This window comes from Gorilla gorilla, chromosome 4, assembly GCF_029281585.2.
Source record: "Gorilla gorilla gorilla isolate KB3781 chromosome 4, NHGRI_mGorGor1-v2.1_pri, whole genome shotgun sequence".
Taxonomy (NCBI): domain Eukaryota; kingdom Metazoa; phylum Chordata; class Mammalia; order Primates; family Hominidae; genus Gorilla; species Gorilla gorilla.
The window spans coordinates 47,210,048-47,223,962 of NC_073228.2; the positions used below are offsets into that span (position 1 = coordinate 47,210,048).

The 13,915-nt window shown below is 49.4% G+C and overlaps 1 protein-coding gene across 14 annotated transcripts in view; it reads left to right on the forward strand.

Moving 5' to 3' along the window:
* The window catches only part of DCAKD (dephospho-CoA kinase domain containing), a 34,199-nt gene that overhangs the window by 2,765 nt on the left and 17,519 nt on the right, over positions 1 to 13,915 (forward strand). For 2 of the 14 annotated variants that reach the window (XM_019027307.4, XM_019027308.4), the window contains exon 1: positions 6,547 to 6,684. The exons of 3 other annotated variants lie outside the window; for them this stretch is intronic. Coding sequence is in view for 1 of the 11 variants with exons in the window: in XM_019027306.4 (XP_018882851.3) it covers positions 6,860 to 6,876 (17 nt within the window). In the remaining 10 variants the exon portion in view is untranslated. 9 more of the 14 variants (XM_063706340.1, XM_063706343.1, XM_063706337.1 and 6 more) reach the window with 7 other exon arrangements.

A 13,915-nucleotide genomic window follows, 5' to 3' on the forward strand; every position in this document is an offset into this window, starting at 1 on the left:
AAGATACTGTGTGTGTTATTTTTATTTATTATTATTTTTTAGATTGAGTCTCGCTCTGTTGCCTACGCTGGAGTGCAGTGGCGCAATCTCAGCTTGCTGCAACCTCTGCCTCCTGGATTCAAGTGATCCTGCCACCTTAGCCTCCCTGGTAGCTGGGACTACAGGTGCGCACCCCCATGCCTGGCTAATTTTTGTACTTACAGTAGAGATGGGGTTTCACCACGTTGGCCAGGCTGGTCTTAAACTCCTGACCTCAGGTAATCCACCTGCCTTGGCCTCCCAAAGTGCTGGAATTACAGGTGTGAGCCACCATGCCCAGCCTTTTTTTTTTTTTTTTTTTTTTTGAGACAGAATCTCACTGTCACCCAAGTTGGAGTGCAGTGGCACAATCTCGACTCATTGCAACCTCTGCCTTCCAGGTTTAAGCGATTGTCCTGCCTCAGCCTCCCAAGTAGCTGGGATTACAGGTGCCTGCCACCACGCCCAGCTAATTTTTGTACTTTTAGTAGAGACAGGGTTTCACCATGTTGGCCAGGCTGGTCTCGAACTCCTGACCTCAGGTGATCCGCCCACCTCGCTCTCCCAAAGTGCTGAGATTACAGGTGTGAGACACTGCACCTGGCCTGAATTATTTTTTTATTTTTTATTTTTTTGAGATGGAGTCGCACTCTGTTGCCCAGGCTGGAGTGCAGTGGCACTATCTCGGCTCACTGCAACCTCTGCCTCCTGGATTCAAGGAGTTCTCCTGCCTCAACCTCCCGAGTAGCTGGGATTACAGGCACATACTGCCATGCCCAGCTAATTTTTTGTATTTTAGTAGAGACGGGGTTTCACCGTGTTGCCCAGGCTGGTCTCCAACTCCTGAGCTCAGGCAATCCACCTGCCTCGGCCGCCCAAAGTGCTGGGATTACAGGCATGAGCCACTGCGCCCAGCCGAGAGCTTTCCACTTTGAAACAATTTTGGTTTGTGAAAAGCTGGCCTGGTTCTGCCTTATGGAGTTATGCAGAAATATAGCAGGGTGAGGTGGCTCATGCCTGTAATCCCAACACTTTGGGAGGCTGAGATGGGTGGATCACTTGAGCCCAGGAGTGTGAGACCCGCCTGGGCAACATAGAGAGACCCCGTCTCTAAAAAAAATACAAAAATTAGCGTGGCATTGTGGCATGCACCTATGGTTCTAGCTACTTGGGAGGCTGAGGTGGGAGGATCGCTGGAACCCAGGATCATGCCACTGCACTCCAGCCCGGACAACATGGCAAGGCCCCGTCTCTATATAAAAAGGAAAAAAGGGCCAGGCGCAGTGGCTCACGCCTGTAATCCCAGCACTTTGGGAGGCCAAGGCGGGCAGATCATGAGGTCAGGGGATCGAGACCATCCTGGCTAACATGGTGAAACCCTGTCTACTGAAAATACAAAAAATTAGCCAGACGTGGTGGCGGGCGTCTGTAGTCCCAGCTACTTGGTAGGCTGAGGCAGGAGAACGGTGTAAACCAGGGAGGCGGAGCTTGCAGTGAGCGGAGATCACCCCACCGCACTCCAGCCTGGGCGACAGAGCGAGGCTCTGTCTCAAAGGAAAAAGGGCCAGGCACGGTGGCTCATGCCTATAATCCCAGCACTTTGGGAGGCCAAGGCAGGCGGATCACCTGAGGTCAGGAGTTTGAGACCAGCCTGGCCAACATGGTGAAACCCCATCTCTACTAAAAATACAACATTTAGCTGGTCACAGTGGTGGACGCCTGTAATCCCAGCTACTCGGGAGGCTGAGGCAGGGAGAATTGCTTGAACCCGGGAAGTGGAGGTTGCCGTGAGCCGAGATCGCACCATTGCACTCCAGCCTGGGCGACAGAGCCAGACTCCGTCTCAAAAAAAAAAAAAAAAAAAAAAGAGTGCAGGCAGAGTGTGACTCCCTGGGTTCTAAATCCTGGCTCTGCCTCTGACTTAATGAATGACCTTAGGCAAGTCACTTAACCTCTGAGCTTTGATGTCATTATCTGTAAAATAAGACTTACACAGAGAGCCCTAAAAGTGTCTAGGACAGAATTAATACCCACTTAATTATTATTTCCCTTCCCAGGAAGTCAGCATTACTACTATGATAACCAAAGAAAAGCTTTCTTCATGATGTCCATCACAGATCAAGGCCTTTGCTGTACTTCCAGCATGTCAGAGATAACCTTCTTTTTTTTTTTTTTTTGAGACGGAGCTTTGCTCTTGTTGCCTAGGCTGGAGTGCAATGGTGCGATCTCTCCTCACTGCAACCTCTGCCTCCTGAGTTCAAGCGATTCTCCTGCCTCAGCCTCCTGAGTAGCTGGGATTACAGGTGCGAGCCACCATGCCTGGCTAATTTTTTGTATTTTTAGTAGAGAAGGGGTTTCACCATGTTGGCCAGGCTAGTCTCAAACTCCTGACCTCAGGTGATCCCCCACCTTGGCCTCCCAAAGTGCTGGGAGTACAGGTGTGAGCCACTGTGCCCGGCCAGAGATAACCTTTCTTCTGGTGGACCTACGAAGCCATGAGATAGATTGTGATTCATTTATTCCAACCTCGGGAACACTGATGACTTGTCAGCCTCTATGGCAGGAACTGGAGACTCAGGGGTAGAACAGTTCTAGCACAGTGCCTAAGAAAGTGGGGAGCACAGGCTGTCCAGAGGCAGGAGCCTTAACCCGGGGCAGGAGATCCTGGGGGGACATGATGGCTTAGCTGAATGTTCATCAGGACAGTAAACAAACTGGGGTGGATCTTCTAGGTAGAAAGTCCAGGTGCCTGAGACTTGGGTGCTTTTGAGGTATGGCAATGAGAATGATATGACTTAGGACTGGAGCTTAGAAAGTGAGGAGTGTGTGCCTGTGGTTGCAGCTATTCAGTGGGAGGCTGAGATGGGAGGATCACTTGAGCCTGGGAGGCAGAGGTCGCAGTGAGCCAAGATCATGCCACTGCACTAACCTGGGTAACAGAGTGAGACCCTGTCTCAAAAATAAATAAATAAATAAATAAATAAACGTACAGAAAATAAATTTAAAACCAGGAGCCAAAGGAGTCATCTCTGATGGACTCAGGGTTGTTCATCAAACAAAATGAGAAGCAGAACTGTATTCCAGGCATCATGCTAAATGCTAAGGACACAGAGGTGACTGAGATGCAGACCACTCCCAGGATGAAATGAGATTGTGTAAGTAGCTACATCCAGCTCAAAGTTTCTTATTGCCATCCTGAATCATGAAAGACATATATTTGAGCTGAAAAAGCCCTTGATGGCATCACATGGAAACTCCAAAGCCCAAGTTTCATTATGGAGGAGGTGCCTGGGTTGAAGGCCCTGTAGCAGCCCTTCACCCTTTCCTATGGGATCTTCCTGGGGCAGAAGTGCAGCTGCTTTTGGCAAATTGGACCACAAGGATACCTCCTTGGAAGACAAGGCTCTCACTTGTACATGAATAGTTATAATACTGTAAGGCAGTATCTGAGAAAAGTAGGGTCATCTGGAGGGTTTCCTAACACTGTGTCCCAGGAAGATCCAGATAATTCGGGGGGACAGGCCAGGCCTGTTCCTATCCCTGTCTTGGCCAGCCATGATTACTGGTGGGAGTCTGGGTATCCCTTGGATGTGTCAGGAGTAGGGAAAAGGGTGAGAACCACGGGATTAGGTTAGCTATACATTGTTTGATCAAGGAAGGGAATTGAGCCATTAAATCTGGCTCTATAAAATAGAATTAGATTTGTTCTGTATGGCCCCACGGTTTAAAACTAGGAGAGATACTGCCTAAGAAAGAACTTTCTAACTGCCAAGACTGGACTTGAAAAAATAACAACTGTCAGCCAGGTGTGGTGGCTCACACCTGTAATCCCAGCACTTTGGGAGGCTGAGGCAGGCAAATCGCCTGAGGTCGGGAGTTCGAGACCAGCATGGCCAGCATGGTGAAACCCCATCTCTACTAAAAATGTAAAAATTAGCCGGGCATGGTGGCAGGCACCTGTAATCCCAGCTACTAGGGAAGCTGAGGCAGGAGAATCACTTGAACCCGGGAGGCGGAGGTTGCAGTGAGCTGAGGTCACGCCATTGTACTCCAGCCTAGGTAACAGAGCCAGACTCTGTCTCAAAAAAAATAAATAAATAAAACTGTCTTGAGTGGCAGTGAGTTCCCCAACATGGGACATGTACGTGTATACATGGCAGAGATAATGTGGAAGAGATTCAAATACTGGCAGGGTGTTTGGACCAAATGGCCCTTTTGGACACAAGATGGAATCCTATTTATTGGGTGATAGCAGTAGGTCTCCTTGACTGTTGAAGTCAGGAAGAAAGCTTTCAGGGACTCAGGTGATCTGAGAAAGATGTTAAATTACTTAATTCCTCAATATACTGAATCCCTACTGTGCAGGGCACTGGGTATTGTAGTAGTAGATAAGCAAGATTCCTACCTTAAAGGAAGTAGAGAATAGAGATACAGTTTAAGGAAAGGGAAGGGAGACAGGGTAGGTGTTAATTAAAAACTTCTGCTGGTGAGGCACGGTGGCTCATGTCTATAATCCCAGCACTTTGGGAGGCCGAGGTGGGCGGATCACCTGAGGTCAGGAGTTCGAGACCAGCCTGGCTAACATGCCAAACCCCATCTCTACTAAAAATACAAAAATTAGCCAGATGTGCTGGGCATGGTGGCTGACGCCTGTAATCCTAGCACTTTGGGAGGCCAAGGTGGGTGGATCACCTAGGTCAGGAGTTCCAGACCAGCCTGGCCAACGTGGTGAAACCCCATCTCTACTAAAAATACAAAATTAGCCGAGTGTGGTGGTACATGCCTGTAATCCTAGCTACTTGGGAGGCTGAGGCAGGAGAATCGCTTGAACCCGGGAGGTAGAGGTTGCGATGAGCCGAGATCATGCCACTGCACTCCAGCCTGGGTAACAAGAGCAAAACTCCATCTCAAAAGCAAAACAAATTAGCTGGATGTGGTGGTGCACACCTCTAGTCCCAGCTACTTGGGAAGCTGTGGCAGGAGAATCGCTTGAACCTGGGAGGCAGAGGCTGCAGTGAGCCAAGATCCCACCACTGCACCCCAGCCTGGGCAATAGAGCGAAACTCTGTCTCAAAAAACAAACAAACAAACAAAAAACCAACCAAACAAAAAAAAAACAAAAACAAAAACAACTTCCTGCTATATGTGAGGCATAACTAGATAACTAGATTTTTTTTTTTTTTTTAACTGGAGACAGAGTCTTGCTGTAGTCTCCCAGGCTGGAGTGCAGTGACCGGATCTTGGGCTCACTGCAACCTCCACCTCCCGGGTTCAAGCAATTCTCCTGCCTCAGCCTCCCGTGTAGCTGGGATTACAGGCATTCACCACCACGCCCGGCTAATTTTGTATTTTTAGTAGAGACGGGATTTTGCCATGTTGGCCAGGCTGGTCTCAAACTCCTGACCTCAGGTGATCCACCCGCCTTGGCCTCCCAAAGTGCTGGGATTACAGGCGTGAGCCACAGCGCCCGGCCTAGATGCTTTATTTTTTTTGAGGCAAGGTCTCGTTTTGTTGCCCAGGCTGGAGTGCAGTGGTACCATCATGGCTCTCTGCAGCCTTGACCTCCTGGGCTCAAGCCATCCTCCTGCCTCAGCCTCCCGAGTAGCTGAGACCACAGTGTCACCATGCCTGGCTAGTTTTTTTTGTTTGTTTGTTTTGTTTTTTTTGTAGAGATCGGGGGTTAGTCTCACTCTTGTTTAGGCTGGTCTCTAACTCCTGGGCTCAAGTGATCCTCCCAAAGTGCTGAGATTACAGGTGTGAGCCACCGTGCCCGGCTTTTATGTATTCTTTCAACAACGCTGCACGGCTGCGATTATCCCCACTTTGAGAGGAGACAGGATGAGAGGCTGAGTGGCTTGCTAGGCTTGTATGGACAGGATGCGGGCTCTGCAATCACATGACTTTGTATGAGAGGGCAAATGGATTAACCGCTAAACATAGTTTCCTGTTGTGTAAAATGGGGATGATGATAGTATCCAACCTGCGGACTGTGCGGGCAGAGATAATCCCACAAAGTGCTCTTAGGACCTGGCAGGTGGAAAGTGCTCATGATCACCACTGCCAAGGCTGCACAAGTAGTGAGTGGCCGAGCTTTATATCCGAAGTTTGGACCCTGCAGTTTTGCCCCTCTCTCTCCCTCTCCTTCCCGGCTCCGGGGAAAGGAAAAGTTATGGCTCCGGGTCGGGGGTTGGGGGGGACCTCTGTGCCGTGCTTCGGGGCCGAGCTCTCCCTGCCCGCCTCTCCCGCGTCCGCCCACCCAACCTCTCCCGCGTCCGCCCGCCCAACCTCTCCCGCGTCCGCCCGCCCGCCCAACCTCTCCCGCGTCCGCCCGCCCGCCCAACCTCTCCCGGCCCCGCCCGCCCAACCTCTCCCGGCCCCGCCCGCCCAACCTCTCCCGGCCCCGCCCGCCCAACCTCTCCCGGCCCCGCCCGCCCAACCTCTCCCGGCCCCGCCCGCCCGCCCGCCCAACCTCTCCCGGCCCCGCCCGCCCGCCCGCCCAACCTCTCCCGGCCCCGCCCGCCCAACCTCTCCCGGCCCCGCCTGCTGGCCGGACGTCCGGTCCGCAGGCGCGCGCTCCCAAGGTCCCGCCTCGCCTGCTGAGCCGGCCTGTAAGCGCTGCGGAGATTGGGCTAGAGGCGGAGGCCTGGGCCAGGTCGGAGGCGCTGGGTACGTAGCGCGCCGCGCGGGCCGGTGGGAGCCGGCCGGGCCCCGGGGAGGGGGCGGGCCCTGGCCGCGGCTGCTACGCGGGGCTGCCACCGCCCCGGGCGCCCCAATTTCGCGGCCTAGTGGGACGTACGGGCCTCTTTTCAAAGCCTGAGTTACGATGTATTGAGCGCGTCGTATGCGGCCAGCACTAAGGCAAGTGCTTTTATATCCACGGCCCATTGTCTTGACAGCAACCCTACCAAGCAAGGTGTTATTTCCTCTGTTTTACGGCTGAGGACGCGCAGGAAGGTTTACAGCTAGAAAGGACTGGAGATTGTGGATTCAAACTCAGGATCAGACCAAAGCCACTGCCCTTTAGAACTTTGCGGGCCGATTGATTCTTGAATCTAGCTTCTGCCACTTCAGTTGTGTGACCCTGGGGTATCTTTCCGATCCCAAGTTTGCTCATCTGAAAAATGGGAATAAAGCTACAGTATCTGTCCCATAGGGTGGGTATAAAGTGCTTTACTGTTGAGCTGAGTGATCATCTCCGATTTTCAGACCCCTCTCCTCCGCTTCCCTCTCCCCTGGGAGGCCAGACAGTTAAGGTTTTAGTGAAGGCCCCCGGGACTGGGGCGGCGTGGATCTCACGCCCATCAACTAGTGAGGGAGGCCATCCGGCCACCTGTCTCTTCCTTCCCCAGCTCCGCAAAGGAGGCGTTGGCATTTCAGGTGTTTGCTTACAGAGTTTTCAAAGATTTTTCACTCTCCCTTAGTTGTGGGGAAATGATTCAAACTACCCGAGTGAACTTTGACATTAAGTCTCAATTCTAACGGTGAGGAAATGGAAGCCTTTGAATATGTTTTATGTGTTAAACGTGTTTGTTTTTGCAGGAGGGAGAGTGCTCATTTTACCTGAATAAATCAAGATTGAGTTGGTGTGGCACAGTGCTGGCATAGGCCTGGGGAAAGAGGTGAAATGCTAGAGATCTGGTAGATGGATAGAAAGTGGACAGACGGGTTCGGGTGGTTTTTGTCTCAGCAGGGCCCTAAATTCCCACCAAATCCTCTTCTGTCTGTCTTCACCAAGGTCTGAATCTGTCCCCTTGGTAAATAACCTTTAAAGGGTCTCCGAGCCCCTCTTGGTGCCTGTACCTTAAGGAGAGAAGAAGAGGGCTGATAGCTGAAGGCAGGCAAGCCACGAGCTTAGCTTTGTTTTGAAAATTACCCGCTGGGCCGGGCACGGTGGCTCACGCCTGTAATCCCAGCGCTTTGGTAGGTTGAGGAGGGTGGATCACCCGAGGTTAGGAGTTCGAGACCAGCCTGGTCAACATGGTGAAACCCCCGTGTCAACTAAAAATGCAAAAAAATTAGCCGGACATGGTGGTGCATGCCTGTAGTCCCAGCTACTCGGGAGGCTGAGGCAGAAAAATCGCTTGAACCCGGGAGGCTGAGGTTGCAGTGAGCCGAGATCGTGCCACTGCACTGCAGCCTGGGCAACAGAGTGAGACTCCTTCTCGAAAAAAAGAAAGAAAGAAAGAAAAAATTACCTGCTGGGAGGCCGAGCGCGGTGGCTCACGCCTGGTAATCCTAGTATTTTGGGAGGCTGAGGCAGGCAGATCACCTGAGGTCAGGAGTTTGAGACCAGCGTGGTCAACATGGTGAAACTCCATCTCTAATAAAAATACAAAAAAATTAGCTGGGTGTGGTGGCGGGTGCCTGCAATCCCAGCTACTCAGGAGGTCGAGGCAGGAGAATCACTTCAACTCAGGAAGCAGAGGTTGCAGTGAGCTGAGATCGTGCCACTGCACTCCAGCCTGGGTGACAAGAGCAAGACTCTGTTTCAAAAAAAAAAAAAAAATGGAAAAGGAAAAGAAAATTACCTGCTGGCACAGTTTTAGATTGATAGCTTTAGATTGAAACTTTCACATTTTTATTTTGAAGATTACAGAGGATAAAAGTTCTGGTTAATTGTGAATGTTGATATTTTAAAATAAAGCTGTTAAAATCCTCATTTAAACCTGCAGTGAAGTCTAAATATGTACCATTTGATTTGATTTCCCTCATCTTTTGAAAAAAAAAAAAAGAACCACTTTTTATTTAACCGTCAAAATTTCAAATCGTTCTTTTTTTCCTTTTTTTTTTTCCGAGATGGGATCTTGCTCTGTTGCTCAAGCTGGAGTGCAGTGGCAGTCACTGGTTACTGCACCCTTGACCTGCTGAGCTCAATCCTCCCACCTTAGCCACCAAAGTAACTAAGAGTACAGGTGTCTGTCACCACATATGGCTGATTTTTCTTTTTCTTTTTAGTAGAGACGAGGTCTTGCTATGTTGCCCTGGCTGACTCCTGGTCTCAAGTGATCCTGGCATCTCAGCCTCCAAAAGTGCTGGGATTAGAGATGTGAGCCACCATGCTTGGCCCTTTTTCCTTCTTGAACTCATATTTCCACTTTGTTTCCTCACAGAAGTTTTTTCTAATGTAATAGTTTTTTTTTTTTGAGACAGGGTCTCTGTCACCCAGGCTGTAGTGCAGTGGCGGGATCACAGCTCACTGCAGCCTTGACCTCTTGGGCTCAAGCAATACTCCCACCTTAGCTTCCCCAGTAGCTGGGACTGCAGGCTTTCGCCACCATGCTCAGCCAATTTTTTTTTTCCAAATGAAAGCAAGATTATTAGGAAAATAATGGAATAAAGAATGGCTACACCATAGGCAGAACAGCCCTGAGGGCTGCTGGTTGGCTATTTTTATGGTTCTTTCTTTGTTTTTGAGACAGAGTCTGTCTCACTCTGTCACCCAGGCTGGAGTGCAGTGGCGCAGTCTTGGCTCACTGCAGCCTCTACCTCCTAGGTTCAAATGCTTCTCAAGCCTCAGCCTCCTGAGTAGCTGGGATTACAGGTGCATGCCACCACGCCTGGCTAATTTTTGTTTTGTTTTTCTTTGAGATGGAGTCTCTGTCACCCAGGCTGGAGTGCAGTGGCACGATCTCGGCTTACTGCAACCTCTGCCTCCCGGTTTCAAGCGATTCTTCTGCCTCAGCCTCCTGAATAGCTGGGACTATGGGCATGTACCACCATGCCTGGCTATTTTTGTATTTTTAGTAGAGACGGGGTTTCACCATATTGGCCAGGCAGGTCTCAAACTCCTGACCTCGTGATCCGCCCTCCTCGGCCTCCCAAAGTGCTGGGATTACTGGCATGAGCCACCACACCTGGCCTAATTTTTGTATTATTAGTAGAGATGGGCTTTCGCCATATTGGCCAGGCAGGCTGGTCTCAAACTCCTGGCCTCAAGTGATCTGCCTCCCAGAGTGCTGGGATTCCAGCTAATTTTTTTTTTTTTTCATTTTTTTGTAGAGACAGAGTCTCACTGTGTTGCCCAGGCTGGTCTTGAACTCCTGGGCTCAAGTGATCCTCCTGCCTTGATTTCCCAAGGTGCTGGGATTATACCCATGAGACACTGTGCCTGACCATGTAGTAATACATTTTATGCCTGAAAGCCTTTGGTTTATCATCATATTTCTCTGCAACAAAAATACATACAAAATTAAAACTTTTTAAAAATTGTGTTATCATGAGTATTAAATGTTTCTTTTGGATTGAGTTGTCACAATTATAAAATACACAATTGATAAAAACAACGTTAACAAAGTTTTATTTGAGTATTTCTCTTAATAAGCTAATTGGGCCGGGCGTGGTGGCTTATGCTTGTAGTCTCAACATTTTGGGAGGCCAAAGCAGGCAGATTACTTGAGCTCAGGTGTTTGAGACTAGCCAGGGGCCAGGCGCGGTGGCTCACGCCTGTAATCCCAGCACTTTGGGAGGCCAAGGTGGGTGGATCACAAGGTCACGAGTTCAAGACCAGCCTGACCAACATGGCGAAACCCCGTCTGTACTAAAGATACAAAAATTAGCTGGGTGTGGTGGCGTGCACCTGTAATCCCAGCTACTGGGGAGGCTGAGGCAGGAGAATCTTTGAACCGGGAGCCGGAGGTTGCAGTGAGCCAAGATCGTGCCACTGCATTCCAGCCTGGGCAACAGGGTGAGACTCCATCTCAAAAAAAAAAAAAAAGAGACTAGCCAGGGCAACACAGCAAAACCTCATCTCTACAAAAAATTTTTAAAAATTAGCCGGGCATGTTGGTGCATGCCTGTAGTCCCAGCTACTTGGGAGGCTGAAGTGGCAGGATCACCTGAGCCCAGGAGGGTTGAAACTTCACTGAGCTGTGATCACACCACTGCATTCCAGCCTAGACAACGGAGTGAGACTCTGCCTTGAAAAAAATAAGCTGGGTGGAGCTTTTTAAACCTCATGTATCTATCCATGTTTATTTGTATATTTATTAGAGTGAGCAGAGTGCTTTTTTTTTCTTTGGCTGTAACCATTGAAAAAGTTTCTTCATGTAAATTAAATACACAGGAGTTGAAGGCTTTTTTTTTTTTCAGCAATATCACTCAGTTCTTTGAACACCTTCTGAATTATGGGCCGAAAAATCACATTCAATTATTAATAATCTGTGAGTCCACAGTTGTTTTAGGTCCTCCTTTAACTTTCTTGAAGGCCAAGGTTTAGAAACCACCTGACTCATGCAAGGATTTGTTCCTTAGTCACTGTAGGCAGTCACTTTCTTAGCATGAATACTGACCTTTTGAATTGCCCTTTCTGGTGCCCAGGGGATTTTCACCCTGTGGGACCATGCACCTCACCTCAGTATGATTAACATGGGTGGATGGTTATGCCTTTCTCTGAAACATGGGAGATGGGTGAGTGTGAAGGAGGACCTGGGTAGGAGAGCCAGTGGGAATTGAGTTGGAAATTTATGACCCTGAAACTCTACCTTTGTGCCTCTCAGAAAATCTTCATGCATCACCTAAGTGTTCTCATTCTCCTGTGTGTAGGCCACCTGGCACTACCGTGGGCAAACATAGAGCTGCCTTTTTTATTTTTTTATTTTTTTTTTTTTGTGATGGAATCTCACTCTGTCGCCCAGGCTGGAATGCAATGGCACGATCTCGGCTCACTGCAACCTCCACCTCCCAGGTTTAAGCGATTCTTCTTCCTCAGCCTCCCGAGTAGCTGGGACTACAGGCATGCACCACCACGCCTGGCTAATTTTTGTATTTTTAGTAGAGATGGGGTTTCACCATATTGGCCAGGCTGGTCTCAAATTCCTGACCTCGTGATCAGCCCTGCTTGGCCTCCCAAAGTGCTGGGATTACAGGCAGGCGTGAGCCACCGTGCCCAGCCAGAACTTCTTTTAACTTCCATTTCCTCACTTTGAGAAAGTGCTGCTCTTACACTCTAGTTCCGCCTGCTGGGAAACTCACCTTCCTAGGCACTCTCTCCCACATTTTCCTCATCTTTTAGCCCAATATATTGTCAGTCCAGGAATGTGGAGGTGGGAAGTAATGTGGAAAGGTTTTGTGATTCTCATTTTAAAATAGTTGATGTTGACAGGCACAGTGGCTCACGCCTGTAATCCTAGCACTTTGGGAGGCCGAGGCAAGCGGATCCACTTGAGGTCGGGAGTTTGAAACCAGCCTGGCCAACGTGGTGAAATCCCGTCTCTACTAAAAATACAAAAAAAATTAGCTGGGCGTGGTGGCAGGCACCTGTAATCCAGCTACTCGGGAGGCTGAGGCAGGAGAATCGCTTTAACCCAGGAGGTAGAGGTTGCAGTAAGCCAAAGCCGCACCATTGCATTCCAGCCTGGGCAACAGAGCAAGGCTCCGTCTCAAAAACAAAAACAAAAACAAAAAAAGTTAATGTTGAGTTCCAGCTTGCCCATGAGCTGAATATTTTGCTGCATGGTTTATGTATTAATTCAACAAGTATCTTTTTTTTTTTTTTTTGAGACAGAGTCTTGCTCTGTTGCTCAGGCTGGAGCGCAGTGGTGCGATCTCTGCTCACTGCAACCTCCCCCTCCCGGGTTCAAGTGATTCTCCTTCCTCAGCTTCCCAAGTAGCTGGGACTACAGGCACACGCCACCACGCCCGGCTAACTTTTGTATTTTTAATAGAGACAGGGTTTCACCATATTGGCCAGGATGGTCTTGAACTCCTGACCTCAAGTGATCCATCTGCCTCGGCCTCCCAAAGTACTGGGATTACAGATGTGAGCCACTGTGCCTGGCTAACAAGTATCTTTTAAGGGCCTACTTGTCAGGCCCTGTTTTGGGCACCTTGGATACAGCATTACCCAGATTTGGAGAGAGGCAGATTGCAAGATATCAACACAAAGCCAAGTAATGTGTTGGGTGGTGACACTGCAAGATATCAACACAAAGCCAAGTAATGTGTTGGGTGGTGACACGTTGGTCAGCGCTGTGAAGAAAAGGAGGCTACAGGATAAAGCAGGGGTGCTGTTTTATATATTTGGGGACAGTTTCTCTGTAAGGTCCCCAGTTCCCCTGCTTTCTCTCCATGTCCTGACCAGGCTGTGATCCAGCTAGCTGCAGGGTTGAATCCAAACTGGGTCCTTGAACATTCCCAGGCACCTAGATACCTAGATAAAAGTGCCTGTAGATATCTAGATACCTAGATAAAGGTGCCTATAGATATCTAGATACCTAGATAAAGGTGCCTATAGATATCTAGATACCTAGATAAAGGTATCTATGTTGTTGCCCAAAATACTGAAAGAAACTGGCCCTGGCCCTGAGCCAAATTCCTTAAACCTTCATATAAACTCCATGCCCTGACCCTCTTGCTGTCGACATACCTAGGTAGAACACCTCATTTCTCTCGCTGTCCATTGAGAGTAGTGGTGCAGCCCACTCTGTAAGGAAGTTCCCCTAATGAATGTTTATAAATGCTTTGGACTGATCACCCTTGCGTTTAGTGGTTCTTTCTTTAGAATTCCAACCGGCCTTGTCTTGGGACAGTTTAGGGCATTCCCTTGTGGGAACTCTTCTGCCACAGCTTTTATTTATTTATTTATTTATTTATTGATGGAGTCTCTCTCTGTCTCCCAGGCTAGAGTGCAATGGCGCGATCTCGGCTCACTGCAACCTCTGCCTTCTAGGTTCAAGTGATTGTCCTGCCTCAGCCTCCTGAGTAGCTGGGACTACAGGCACGTGCCACCACACCTGGCTAATTTTTGTATTTTTAGTAGAGACAGGATTTTACTGTGTTGGCCAGGCTGGTCCCGAACTCCTGACCTCAGGTGACCCGCCTGCCTCAGCCTCTGAAAGTGTTGGGATTACAGGCGTCAGCCACCGCACCCAGCCGCTTGCCACAGCTTTTAAGGTGATTC